Source organism: Syngnathus scovelli, unplaced genomic scaffold (assembly GCF_024217435.2).
Source record: "Syngnathus scovelli strain Florida unplaced genomic scaffold, RoL_Ssco_1.2 HiC_scaffold_23, whole genome shotgun sequence".
NCBI lineage: Eukaryota > Metazoa > Chordata > Actinopteri > Syngnathiformes > Syngnathidae > Syngnathus > Syngnathus scovelli.
The window spans coordinates 154,711-169,206 of record NW_026061323.1 but is presented as its reverse complement, the minus strand read 5'-3'; the positions used below and the strand labels follow the sequence as shown (position 1 = coordinate 169,206).

The following is a 14,496-nucleotide window of genomic DNA, read 5'->3' as shown; positions in this document are numbered from 1 at the left end:
CTCGCTCTTGCTTCCTGCTAGAGCGCCCCCTGGAGGCCGGAGGCCGTAAAACTCCATAAGTACGCCGCACCGCCATTTAAGCCTCAGGGTTAAAAGTAACCTTCTGAATAAAATGCATTAAAAGTTCACATTCATTACAACTTGTTTTTGATGAGCAAAATATCATAAGAATTGAATTTAAATGCTGATTGATTAGGTTTTAATACAATGCAGATGGTCCAAACAGCGCCACTGTTTTGTGTAATCTCTGAGTCACATGGCAGAGTAAGAGAAAGGGTTCAGAACACAGGTGTCAAACTCAAGGCCCGGGGGCCAGATACGGCCCGCCACATCATTCTATGTGGCCCGCGAAGACAAATTGTGCATCAAATTCATGTGTCATTACTAGAATTGCAAATTGTCTTCACTTTTAATATCTTTTTAAAAAAATATTTGACCAGTTTTTACTCGTCTGATTTGAAAACGACTTATTTGTCAGTTTGTTTTGTAGCTTTTACTGTATATAATAGTGTTAAGAGTAAAAGTGATCAAGTCATCACAAAAATCACGAAAAAAATCTTATATAAGACGCACCTGACTATAAGCCGCAGGGTTCAAAATTTTGGAAAAAAGTCGCGGCTTGTACACCGGAAATTACGGTATGTGTTGGAAATGATATACTTTTTTATCATTGGATTCTATGTATCTACTTTTGTGTGCAAGATTCTCCGCAGTATGTGACCATCTAGCCTTGTGAAAATGACTTGGGGGCATATGGCCGGCTAATGACTGGAGTCATTAGCCGCGCTATACAATAAGCCCCATAGTTAGCTAGACATGTTCAGATCATGATTGTCATGGGATGGGTGAAGCAGATAGAGGTCTTATTTAAGTTGAAGTCATGAGTACGGCACAGGGATGTATTCCCAGGGCCACTAAGACTAGGTCTTTGTTAAGCTAATAGTCATGAGACGTCCATACTGCTCCGTCCATAAGAGTATCCCATTTGTTCTGTGGTAATGAGATAACTATGGAATGTACTTCCTGCCTGGGAACCTACCCGATCATGTACACTTGCCCCTTTGTTTCTCTCTCAATAAAAGGCACGGCTAAATTCGAGCAGAGCGCGGATCTCAGCCACACTTGTTGCGTGTGTTTGGGGTGCACCCTTCTGCGCAGAAGAAAACGCTAAGCCAAAAAGACCTACCGCCTCTGAGATTGATTTCAGATAAATGTTGTCAACCCAACAGTATGTACTACAATTAACCCAGTAAAACTTTTTATTTGGCAGCATGGTGGAGCACTGGTTAGCATGTTTGCCTTACAATGCAAAGGTTGTGGGTCCGATTTCGGCTACGGACTTTCTGAGTGGAGCTCGCATGTTCTCCCCATGCCTGCCTGGGTTTCCTCCTGGTATTCCAATGTTCTCCAATGTTGAATAGACGTGCATGGTAGGCCGACTGACGACTATAAATTGTCTGTAGGTTTGAGTGTTAATGGTTATTCGTCTATGTGTGTCCCGCGATTTGGTGACAACCAGTTCAGGGTGTCCATGACTACTGCCCAGAGTGCGAGGATGTGCTCCAGCAAAGTAGCACTACTCTGTGAGTAGGCATGTTCAGAGAGCAAGAGTGCGCTCCACTCCTATTAAAGGGTAACTCAACCCAACATTTTCTTTAAAATATGTTATATATGCCCACAGGAGCCGAAATACATCATTCTTATTAATATTGCGTCCTTGGAATGAGATAAGTAACAAAATTCACTCGTTCTTATCCATCACAGGGGGGCAACCATATTGCCACTCGCTGCCGACTAAAAATGACATCACAGTTGCCAGGTCTCAAGTCAAAAACAATCGCAGTTCAGCTTTAGAAAACTGGTGAGCAAAATAGCCACTCGTTCAGATGGTGAAAAACAGGTGGATTTTAACTGTTACGTTCATATTCAACAAGTGAAAAAAACATCCCTGCGTTTTAACTACTTGGGCAGCTGAGTCACGCCGAAAGTTACGTCATGCATCCTAAAAAACGGCCTTCGGAGAACGCACCCTGTGAATTTGGACACAGCTCCCGACTCCCAGCTGGCCTGGGAACTCCTTGGGATACATCGGGAAGAGCTAGAAGAAGTGGCTGGAGATAAGGAAGTCTGGGCTTTCTTGCTGAAAATGCTGCCTCTACGGCCCAACCTCCAGATAATCGGTAGATGATGTATGTACGGATGACAGGACAAAAATTCAGTATTTTTACTGGGATAATTATTCACTTTGTAATTGTAATCTAATGGACTTTAAAAAACAAACAAAACAAATGTGCTCTATGCGCTAAAAAAAATTAAAATAAAATAAAAACCAGGACCAATAAAGCATTTGGATTTTGTTACATTTTATTTTAAAGATATCACTCAGATGTTCCTATGGAGAGAAAAATGCACGTTATAACACAAGATGCGTGCTGATGACAAAAATGTCATCTTACTTGGCAACAACACCATCATTCTTTGCCAGCCTGAGGATGGAATCATCAGACTCCCCCTGTTTTGCATTTAGGAGAGAACACGCACATGTAAAAAACCACAAGCATTTGAACCATTGAACACAATCCAGGATGACTCACCATTCTGCGGATGGCGCCACAGATGGCATAGGTCTTGAACTGACCGTTGAAACGACCCGTGACCTTGTCCACCTGTAGCAGACATAGTTGAATGAATGACTTTATTTCATACATAGAAATACGTCCACATTACATATAATACAGAACGTACATAGAGCTTGAAAAAGGACAAACTATATACAGTGTCTGACAGAAGTTCTGTCGCTTGTCCATGTTGTAGAAACAATGGCTTATAACCTGACTTTGACTCACCCAAATGAGGTGTAATGTATGAAAATAAATTTGCTTCACTGCAGAAATATTGATCTTTTAATGAACACAGAAAGGTCAGAGTTTGGCAAAACAAGTTTTGTCGCCTTGTCATACAATACACCCAATCGTAGCAAAACCTTTGCAAGTTAGAAGGCAATATCAACATACTAAAATGTCAAGAAATATTAGCTACCTCTTCCCAATTGTTAGGGTTTTTCAGATTATCCTTATCGTATGATTATGTTGGAATGCAACCGGTAATAAATAACGTACCTTGTCTCATCCTACACAAGGTCGTAAAAGTTCCTCCTGATATGTTTTGGGCTTCCTATTCAGTCTACACCAGCCCCCACTCTTTCTCTTAATAAATATGTCCTTGCAGTTGGGAGGGTTTTCAGACTTCATTCCTGAGCGAGTGAACTCTCCACCTGCAGGTGTCTAAAAGAACTTGCTTGTCTCCCGTGTGGTTCTTGCAAAATAAGTGTGAGTGAGCAAATCTCTAACACCAATCATAAAACGTGTTAGAGTTGTGCTCACTCTAACTTATTTTGCAAGAACCACACGCGAGACAAGCAAGTCCTTTTAGTTGAAGTCATGAGTACGGCACAGGGATGTATTCCCAGGGCCACTAAGACTAGGTCTTTGTTAAGCTAATAGTCATGAGACGTCCATACTGCTCCGTCCATAAGAGTATCCCATTTGTTCTGTGGTAATGAGATAACTATGGAATGTACTTCCTGCCTGGGAACCTGCCCGATCATGTACACTTGCCCCTTTGTTTCTCTCTCAATAAAAGGCACGGCTAAATTCGAGCAGAGCGCGGATCTCAGCCACACTTGTTGCGTGTGTTTGGGGTGCGCCCTTCTGCGCAGAAGAAAACGCTAAGCCAAAAAGACCTACCGCCTCTGAGATTGATTTCAGATAAATGTTGTCAACCCAACAGTATGTACTACAATTAACCCAGTAAAACTTTTTATTTGGCAGCATGGTGGAGCACTGGTTAGCATGTTTGGCTTACAATGCAAAGGTTGTGGGTCCGATTTCGGCTACGGACTTTCTGAGTGGAGCTCGCATGTTCTCCCCATGCCTGCCTGGGTTTCCTCCTGGTATTCCAATGTTCTCCAATGTTGAATAGACGTGCATGGTAGGCCGACTGACGACTATAAATTGTCTGTAGGTTTGAGTGTTAATGGTTATTCGTCTATGTGTGTCCCGCGATTTGGTGACAACCAGTTCAGGGTGTCCATGACTACTGCCCAGAGTGCGAGGATGTGCTCCAGCAAAGTAGCACTACTCTGTGAGTAGGCATGTTCAGAGAGCAAGAGTGCGCTCCACTCCTATTAAAGGGTAACTCAACCCAACATTTTATTTAAAATATGTTATATATGCCCACAGGAGCCGAAATACATCATTCTTATTAATATTGCGTCCTTGGAATGAGATAAGTAACAAAATTCACTCGTTCTTATCCATCACAGGGGGGCAACCATATTGCCACTCGCTGCCGACTAAAAATGACATCACAGTTGCCAGGTCTCAAGTCAAAAACAATCGCAGTTCAGCTTTAGAAAACTGGTGAGCAAAATAGCCACTCGTTCAGATGGTGAAAAACAGGTGGATTTTAACTGTTACGTTCATATTCACCCCTCCGCGAGTCGTCACCTTATCGTGGTGGAGGGGTTTGCGTGCCCCTATGATCCTAGGAGCCATGTTGTCGGGGGCTTCATGCCCCTGGTAGGGTCACCCATGGCAAACGGGTCCTAGGTGAGGGGCCAGACAAAGCACGGCTCACAAGCCCCTTATGATGAGTGATATAAATGGACTTAGTTTTCCCTCGCCCGGACGCGGGTCACCGGGGCCTCCCTCTGGAGCCAGGCCTGGAGGCGGGGCTCGAAGGCGAGCGTCTGGTGGCCGGGCCTTCGCCCATGGGGCCCGGCCGGGCATAGCCCGAAATGGAAACGTGGGTCCCCCTTCCCATGGGCTCACCACCTGTGGGAGGGGCCGAAGGGGTCGGGTGCAATGTGAGCTGGGCGGCAGCCAAAGGCGGGGACCTTGGCGGTCTGATCCCCGGCTGCAGAAGCTGGCTCTTGGGACATGGAATGTCACCTCTCTGGCTGGAAAGGAGCCCGAGCTGGTGTGTGAGGCAGAAAGATTCCGACTAGATATAGTCGGACTAGCCTCCACACACAGTTTGGGTTCCGGTACAAGCCCTCTCGAGAGGGGCTGGACTCTCTTCCACTCTGGAGTTGCCCACGGTGAGAGGCGTCGAGCAGGTGTGGGTATACTTATTGCCCCCCGGCTGGGCGCCTGCACATTGGGGTTCACCCCGGTGAACGAGAGGGTAGCCTCCCTCCGCCTTTGGGTGGGGGGACGGGCCCTGACTGTTGTTTGTGTCTATGCACCAAACAGCAGCTCAGAGTACCCACCCTTCTTGGGGTCCCTGGAGGAAGTGCTGGATAGCGCTCCTTCTGGGGACTCTATCGTTCTACTGGGTGACTTCAATGCTCACGTGGGCAATGACAGTGAGACCTGGAAGGGCGTGATTGGGAGGAACGGCCCCCCTGATCTGAACCCGAGCGGTGTTCTATTGTTGGACTTCTGTGCTCGACACGGATTTTCAATAATGAACACCATGTTCAAACATAAGGGTGTCCATGTGTGCACTTGGCACCAGGACACCCTAGGCCGCAGTTCGATGATCGACTTTGTAGTCGTGTCATCGGATTTGCGGCCGCATGTTTTGGACACTCGGGTGAAGAGAGGGGCGGAGCTGTCAACTGATCACCACCTGGTGGTGGGTTGGCTCCGATGGTGGGGGAAGATGCCGGTCCGACCTGGCAGACCCAAACGCTCTGTGAGGGTCTGCTGGGAACGTCTGGCAGAATCTCCTGTCAGGAAGAGCTTCAACTCCCACCTCCGGCAGAGCTTTTCCCACGTCCCGGGGGAGGCGGGGGACATTGAGTCTGAGTGGACCATGTTCCGCGCCTCCATTGTTGAGGCGGCCGACCGGAGCTGTGGCCGTAAGGTCGTTGGTGCCTGTCGTGGCGGCAACCCCCGAACCCGCTGGTGGACACCGGCGGTAAGGGATGCCGTCAAGCTGAAGAAGGAGTCCTATCGGGCCGTTTTGGCCTGCGGGACTCCGGAGGCAGCTGAGAGGTACCGGATGGCCAAGCGGAACGCGGCTTCGGCGGTTGCTGAGGCAAAAACCCGGGCGTGGGAGGAGTTCGGTGAGGCCATGGAGAATGACTTTCGGACGGCTTCGAGGAAATTCTGGTCCACCATCCGGCGTCTCAGGAGGGGGAAGCAGTGCAACGTCAACACTGTTTACAGTGGGGATGGCGTGCTGCTGACCTCGACTCGGGACGTCGTGAGTCGGTGGGGAGAATACTTCGAAGACCTCCTCAATTCCACCTACACGCCTTCCATTGAGGAAGCAGGGCCTAGAGACTCTGAGGCGGATTCTCCAATCTCTGGGGTCGAAGTCACTGAGGTAGTTAAAAAACTCCTCGGTGGCAAGGCCCCGGGGGTGGATGAGATCCGCCCAGAGTTCTTAAAGGCTCTGGATGTTGTGGGGCTGTCATGGCTGACACGCCTCTACAACGTTGCGTGGACATCGGGGACAGTGCCTCTGGATTGGCAGACTGGGGTGGTGGTTCCCCTCTTTAAGAAGGGGGACCGGAGGGTGTGTTCCAATTACAGGGGAATCACACTCCTCAGCCTCCCTGGTAAGGTCTATTCAGGGGTGCTGGAGAGGAGGGTCCGTCGGGAGGTCGAACCTCGGATTCAGGAGGAGCAGTGTGGCTTTCGTCCTGGCCGTGGAACAGTGGACCAGCTCTACACCCTCGGCAGGATCCTCGAGGGTGCATGGGAGTTTGCCCAACCAGTCCACATGTGTTTTGTGGACTTGGAGAAGGCGTTTGACCGTGTCCCTCGGGAGGTTCTGTGGAGGGTGCTTCGGGAGTACGGGGTGCCAAGCCAACTGATAAGGGCGGTTCGGTCCCTGTATCACCGATGCCAGAGTCTGGTCCGCATTTCCGGCAGTAAGTCGGATTCGTTCCCAGTGAGGGTTGGACTCCGCCAAGGCTGCCCTTTGTCACCGATTCTGTTCATAATTTTTATGGACAGAATTTCTAGGCGCAGCCGAGGCGTTGAGGGGGTCCGGTTTGGGGACCTCAGCATCGCGTCTCTGCTTTTTGCAGATGACGTGGTGCTGTTGGCTTCTTCAGGCCGTGATCTCCAGCTCTCGCTGGAACGGTTCGCAGCCGAGTGTGAAGCGGTCGGGATGAGGGTCAGCACCTCCAAATCCGAGTCCATGGTCCTCGATCGGAAAAGGGTGGAATGCCCTCTCCGGATCGGGGATGAGATCCTGCCCCAAGTGGAGGAGTTCAAGTATCTTGGAGTCTTGTTCACGAGTGAGGGGAGGATGGAGCGTGAGATCGACAGGCGGATCGGTGCAGCGTCGGCAGTAATGCGGACCCTGTACCGGTCCGTTGTGGTGAAGAGAGAGCTGAGCCAAAAGGCAAAGCTCTCAATTTACCGGTCGATTTACGCTCCTACCCTCACCTATGGTCACGAGCTATGGGTCGTGACCGAAAGAACGAGATCTCGGATACAAGCGGCCGAAATGAGTTTTCTCCGCAGGATGTCCGGGCTCTCCCTTAGAGATAGGGTGAGAAGCTCGGTCATCCGGGAGAGACTCGGAGTAGAGTCGCTACTCCTCCACGTTGAGAGGAGCCAGATGAGGTGGCTCGGGCATCTTATCAGGATGCCTCCTGGACGCCTCCCTGGGGAGGTGTTCCGGGCATGTCCCACCGGTAGGAGACCCCGGGGACGACCCAGGACGCGCTGGAGAGACTATGTCTCTCAGCTGGCCTGGGAACGCCTTGGGATCCCCCGGGATGAGCTGGATGAAGTGGCTGGGGAGAGGGAAGTCTGGGAGTCCCTCCTGAAGCTGTTGCCCCCGCGACCCGACCCCGGATAAGCGGAAGAAGATGGATGGATGGATGGATGGATGGATGGATGGATGGATGGACGTTCATATTCAACAAGTGAAAAAACATCCCTGCGTTTCAACTACTTGGGCAGCTGAGTCACGCCGAAAGTTACGTCATGCATCCTAAAAAACGGCCTTCGGAGAACGCACCCTGTGAATTTGGACACAGCTCCCGACTCCCAGCTGGCCTGGGAACTCCTTGGGATACATCGGGAAGAGCTAGAAGAAGTGGCTGGAGATAAGGAAGTCTGGGCTTTCTTGCTGAAAATGCTGCCTCTACGGCCCAACCTCCAGATAATCGGTAGATGATGTATGTACGGATGACAGGACAAAAATTCAGTATTTTTACTGGGATAATTATTCACTTTGTAATTGTAATCTAATGGACTTTAAAAAACAAACAAAACAAATGTGCTCTATGCGCTAAAAAAAATTAAAATAAAATAAAAACCAGGACCAATAAAGCATTTGGATTTTGTTACATTTTATTTTAAAGATATCACTCAGATGTTCCTATGGAGAGAAAAATGCACATTATAACACAAGATACGTGCTGATGACAAAAATGTCATCTTACTTGGCAACAACACCATCATTCTTTGCCAGCCTGAGGATGGAATCATCAGACTCCCCCTGTTTTGCATTTAGGAGACAACACGCACATGTAAAAAACCACAAGCATTTGAACCATTGAACACAATCCAGGATGACTCACCATTCTGCGGATGGCGCCACAGATGGCATAGGTCTTGAACTGACCGTTGAAACGACCCGTGACATTGTCCACCTGTAGCAGACATAGTTGAATGAATGACTTTATTTCATACATAGAAATACGTCCACATTACATATAATACAGAACGTACATAGAGCTTGAACAAGGACAAACTATATACAGTGTCTGACAGAAGTTCTGTCGCTTGTCCATGTTGTAGAAACAATGGCTTATAACCTGACTTTGACTCACCCAAATGAGGTGTAATGTATGAAAATAAATTTGCTTCACTGCAGAAATATTGATCTTTTAATGAACACAGAAAGGTCAGAGTTTGGCAAAACAAGTTTTGTCGGCTTGTCATACAATACACCCAATCCTAGCAAAACCTTTGCTAGTTAGAAGGCAATATCAACATACTAAAATGTCAAGAAATATTAGCTACCTCTTCCCAATTGTTAGGGTTTTTCAGATTATCCTTATCGGATGATTATGTTGGAATGCAACCGGTAATAAATAACCTACCTTGTCTCATCCTACACAAGGTCGTAAAAGTTCCCCCTGATATGTTTTGGGCTTCCTATTCAGTCTACACCAGCCCCCACTCTTAATAAATATGTCCTTGCAGTTGGGAGGGTTTTCAGACTTCATTCCTGAGCGAGTGAACTCTCCACCTGCAGGTGTCTAAAAGGACTTGCTTGTCTCCCGTGTGGTTCTTGCAAAATAAGTTAGAGTGAGCACAACTCTAACACCTTTTATGATTGGTGTTAGAGATTTGCTCACTCACACTTATTTTGCAAGAACACCACGGGAGACAAGCAAGTTCTTTTAGACACCTGCAGGTGGAGATTTCACCCATTGAAGGAATGAAGTCTGAACCCTCCTTCCTGCAAGGGCATATTTATTAAGAGAAACAGAGTGGGGGTATGAGTAGGCTGAATAGAACGCCCTTGTTCTAGATCAAGGTGCTCCAGTACTGGCCAGCCCAGTCACCAGACACGAACATCATTGAGCATGTTTGGGGTAGAATGATGGCGGACGCTTGGAAGACAAAACCAAAAAATCTTGAACTCTTGAGAGGCACGCAAGACTGCATTCTTTCCTGATGATTTCATCAATATGAATCATTGTCGAACCGCATGGATGCAGTCTTTCAAGCTCAAGGACATCAATTCAGCTACAGCTTTTTCAATTGCCTGTGATGGGTGAGTCGAGTGACGCGACCGATATCGAACAGACACCGCTGCTATGCAAGTACGTGAACTCTAATGGGCCGCAAGAAGAAGTGATCAAATTGACACCACTATTTTTCTTTAGATTATTTTAATAATAGGCATACAACTTATGTATTGACACTATGTTGCATTATAAAAGGCTTTTAGATTTTTAAGGCTCCAGACAGGTATGTTTTTTGTTTTTTTTGGGCCGATATGGCCCTTTGAACATTTTGGGTTGCCGAACCCTGGCATAGACAAAGAGACGTGCTTACGAGCAGTGTTCCCTCTAAGCTGCGCAATTGCGGACTGGTCGTGCAGTCTTGGCGCACATGAAATTACATGCTGCGCACAAAATACAATTCAGCATAAACTGATTGATTAAGATCTACTGTTAGACGTACTCTAATCTAATTAAGTGGATGAATGATTTTCTTTCTGTGCCTTTTTGTAGTGTAAATCAGTAATTGACAGTTGTCCAGCCAATGATATGTTTCACTTAGGCTACATAGTATATGTATGACACATATGTGTCCTGCCTATCCATGCAGTGCGGCAGAGTCAAGCGATGCAAATGCTAAATTAGCTAATCATGGCGAAACGAATGAGCAGCGACACATCCACTCGCCAAGCCAAAATAAATAAGAGATGCTTCTTTTAAGTTTGGATGGCTGTCGGAGTGTGTGCAACTACAAGAGGAAACAGTGAAACTGGGTGAGATTTTCTCTTTTTGAATGAGAAAGGTCTCCTCTGCAAAACATGCAGTGAAGCCAAAGTGGTGGGCGAGTTTACGGAGGGAAAAATACGGAAGAAATGGAAGTTGGACTACCTCGCGCGTCACATTCAGCAGAAATGTCATTTGAAAGCTGTTGGAATTGTACAAAGACTCAAGATGGGAGAGCGGATCGGTACGTTATTGCAAAGAACGCAAAAGATCGACAGAAAAGGAACGAGCTGTCACACAAAACAAAATCCGACCCCGAGCAAGTTAAAGTTCTCATTGACAATATTTATTTATTTATTTATTTATTTGTTCATTCATTCATTCATTCTGGTGTTGCACACAGTGGTCCACAGTGTGCACAGGGAGCTTGTGTGTTTGCACAGTCACTTGAAAAATTAGAGGGAACACTGCTTACAAGGCACAATTAGAGCTTTCTGGAAAGCCAGGATCATTGCAGAAGAGCAACGTGACGACAAGACAATATGGAACTTGGCATGTTTCATGGCAAACTTGCCCAATTGTCTAATTTGGATACAGAAGTCATGGACTTGGACGGATTTGCATATAAATATCTATTAACAATAATGTGAGTACATAGAGTACATGGTTAAACAGTAGAATAAAGTACAACCAATGTCAGTGTCTTGGTCCTATAACTTTTTGTTTACCACAAGTCATGCCATAAATAGGCCCGATAATGCGCTCTATGTGTGGATTAAATACAAAACAGACCCTGCAATTGTGCCTTTTAACCCCAAGTGCCTTATTGTGCCAAAAATACGGTAAGTTGGAAAAAGATTACCTCTGCTATGTTGATCTGTACGGAAGCGTGGTCCTTGGCTCCGATGATCCGGTTGCTCGCAGAGCTTTAAAAATAAAATAAAAATAATAATTTAAAAAACAGTGTTTCCATTGATTAATAAAAATACAGTCAAACCTCGGTTTTCAACCACAATCCGTTTCAGAAGGTTGAGAAGCAGATTCAAGTTCAAGTTCAAGTTTACTTTATTGTCAAAAATCCTATGTAACAGGGTTACCACAGAAGTTTGAAATTGCGTTTGACCCGTCTCTAATGTGCATCCATCCATCCATCCATTTTCTGAACCGCTTAGTCCCCACGGGGGTCGCGGGCGTGCTGGAGCCTATCCCAGCCGTCATCGGGCAGTAGGCGGGGGACACCCTGAACCGGTTTAACTAAAAACATTTAAATAAGACATTGACATAAATCTCTTTCTTTCTCACACACACATACACACAACACACACAAACACACAGCTAACTTACTCATACTGAATTTACAATTTCTTTCTCTGACATATTCATTCACAACATAAACATAGACAATGCACACTTACACATTGCAGTCATTCAAACACTAACATGCTGATAAACATGTGCAGTACTATACAATAAAATACTCTCTCTCACATTCACACACACGCACACACACACACGGTGTGTAATAAGAGTATTGACAATACAGACCCACACACACACACATACATACACAGCAGCAGAAATACAATCAGTGGTCATAGAAGTAAAGTGAAAAAGTGTATAACTGTATATAAGGTGCAAGAGTAAAGTGCCAAGTGGCATGGTGACTTTGGAATGTTCAAGTGGTTTTCCTCAGTGTGTTCATGAGTCTGATGGCTTGAGGAAAGAAGCTGTTACTCAGTCTGCTTGTGCTTGTTCCTATCACACCAGGTGATGAGTTGCTGTACCTCCTCTCTGTATGCTGAGTCATCGTTGTCTTTGATGAGGCCCACCACTGTTGTGTCATCTGCAAATTTGATGATGTGATTCGTTTCAAATCTGGCAGAGCAGTCGTGGGTCATCAGCGTGAACAGCAGGGGGGATAGCACACATCCTTGCGGCACCCCGGTGTTTATGACGGTGGTCGCTGAGGAGTTGTTTCCGACTCTGACTGTCTGCGGTCTGTTCGTTAGAAAGTCCAGCAGCCAGTTGCACAGTGAAGTGCTGACGCCTATTGTACTCAGCTTATTCACCAGATGTTGGGGGATGACTGTGTTGAACGCAGAGCTGGAGTCAATGAACAGCATCCGCGCGTGACTGTTTTTGTTCTCCAGATGAGCCAGGCAGAGGTGGAGTGCTGTTGCTATGGCGTCATCAGTGGAGCGCTTGGGGCGGTAGGCAAATTGGTATGGGTCTAGAGTAGTGGGGAGGGTGGATGTTAAGTGGGCCTTCACCAGTCTCTCAAAGCACTTCATCATGATGGAAGTGAGTGCTATGGGTCTGTAGTCATTCAGTGATGATGCTGGTGACTGGATGGACATGCTGAAGTGGAAGAAAATGTATGGAGTACAAGGAAATTTGAAATGTGGAAGAAGTGGTAGAAGTGCTAGAGTGTGGTTGAAATCTTCACAAAGAGATGAGAACGAATTCAAGAGACAAAAGCTAGAAAGATGAAAACTGATGCGGTCACAAGTGTTTGTCAGACCAGGAGACAATAAGGCCCCTGTGAGCAGGTGCAAGGCCGCAGCTCAAGCCGCGGCTCAAGCAAGGGGCAAGAGGAGTTTCCGGTCCTATGCAAATCATGTATCGAAATTTAAAAGATCTGAAACCTCCCCCATATGACAGCAAAACATGTCATTGTCAGGTTATCAAAAATCGTTTTAGATTGTTAGAGCCCCTGTCCACACAAGTACGACAATGCTGTTTGTAGGCCCAATTACAAATGAATAGGGATCAAATTGTGTTACACTGAAGTTAAAATATGCAAATCAAGTGGTAAAGAAATGCAACTTGCTTCTAGAAGGTAAATAAATAAAATTAGAATGTGCTGACCTCGTGTGCATGGAAGGGACCAGCTCATGATCGACCACAGGAAATGGCCAGCCTGTGACGAATCATTGTTGCTGAGACCTACCTTCCGCACGCGAGAGCTGTGCATGTGTGTGCGTATGTGTTAAGTTGATGAAGATTGGCTAAACTTTTAGTATAAAGAAATTTGCTAGACTGTTGTCTATTTAATTTACACCGCAGAACAGAAACAATTTTGACAGATAAAAATGAAAGAAAAAGAGAGAAATCTGTTTGCGAGCAGAAACTAATCCACACTAGTGCATGTTAGTGTCAAGCCATCATGAGAAATTCGGAGTTAACAAAACAACAGAACATGCTTTCAGGAATTGGGAGAAGCTAAATTGTGAATTTAAGATTTTGCAATGCCACATTTAATAGGAATAATTGATTGGTTGTGTTATAAGATTATGCAAAATTCTAAATGCAAGCTAAATCTGTGAGATTGAGTTCTTCAAATTTAAAAACAAAGAAAAAAATCAGATTAATTTGCCAATTGTTTCTTTTAGTTAAGTTTTTTTTGAATTGGTGGATTGTTCTACCAGGAAACCTGAGTTGAAAATGATATATGAATGTTGTGTGGTGAGCTTGGATGAATTGGGACCAATGTGATAGAAAGACTCCTTTTTGGAGACTGTGTGTGAGATGCAAATGAACATTGATGAATGATAGCCTGAATGAAAAGAAATTACAGGTTGAATGGTTGAAGTTGTTGGCGACTACTATAGAAAATTAGTAGAGCGACTTTGATGAAAGAGTGATTTTGAGAAGGTTGAATGTTAGAAAGAAACACGTAGGTTTTGGATTGATAATTAACTAGAGAAAAAAACTGGAGAACCAGTAACATATGTAGAAGATGTGTGAACTGAGAAATTGAGAAGCGTTTTGAAAAGAAAGTCAAATTAAATGATGATGGAATCGTATGTAGTAAAGAACGCATTCTCCTAAAAAGTTTGTCAAGGTGTGAGGCATGGGCGTTGCCAAGCCTCAAAAGGGGGGAGTGAGTAGGACAGATAGTGGAAGATAGTAATAATACAACACTTTATGACAATGAATTTTCGAATACATTTGGTGTTATCTTGTGGTAAATTTTTTGTTAGGGTGTAGATAGGTTAGCAACACGAGAGATTTAGAGGTTCAAAAGAAAGACAGTTAAAAGAAAACATTTTTGATTTGGACAA

General features: G+C 45.6%; 1 protein-coding gene across 1 annotated transcript; it reads right to left on the bottom strand.

Moving 5' to 3' along the window:
* Positions 1–2,344: 2,344 nt before the first annotated feature.
* On the bottom strand, positions 2,345–13,084 carry LOC125992642 (small ribosomal subunit protein eS21-like). Its single transcript, XM_049761756.2, has 5 exons — positions 12,217–13,084; positions 11,295–11,358; positions 2,595–2,666; positions 2,457–2,512; positions 2,345–2,392 (listed from the first exon to the last, which is right to left on the bottom strand). Exons 1-5 carry the CDS (start codon positions 12,273–12,275, stop codon positions 2,383–2,385), a joined length of 261 nt encoding a protein of 86 aa, XP_049617713.2. The 5' UTR covers positions 12,276–13,084; the 3' UTR covers positions 2,345–2,382.
* Between the last annotated feature and the right edge of the window lie 1,412 nt (positions 13,085–14,496).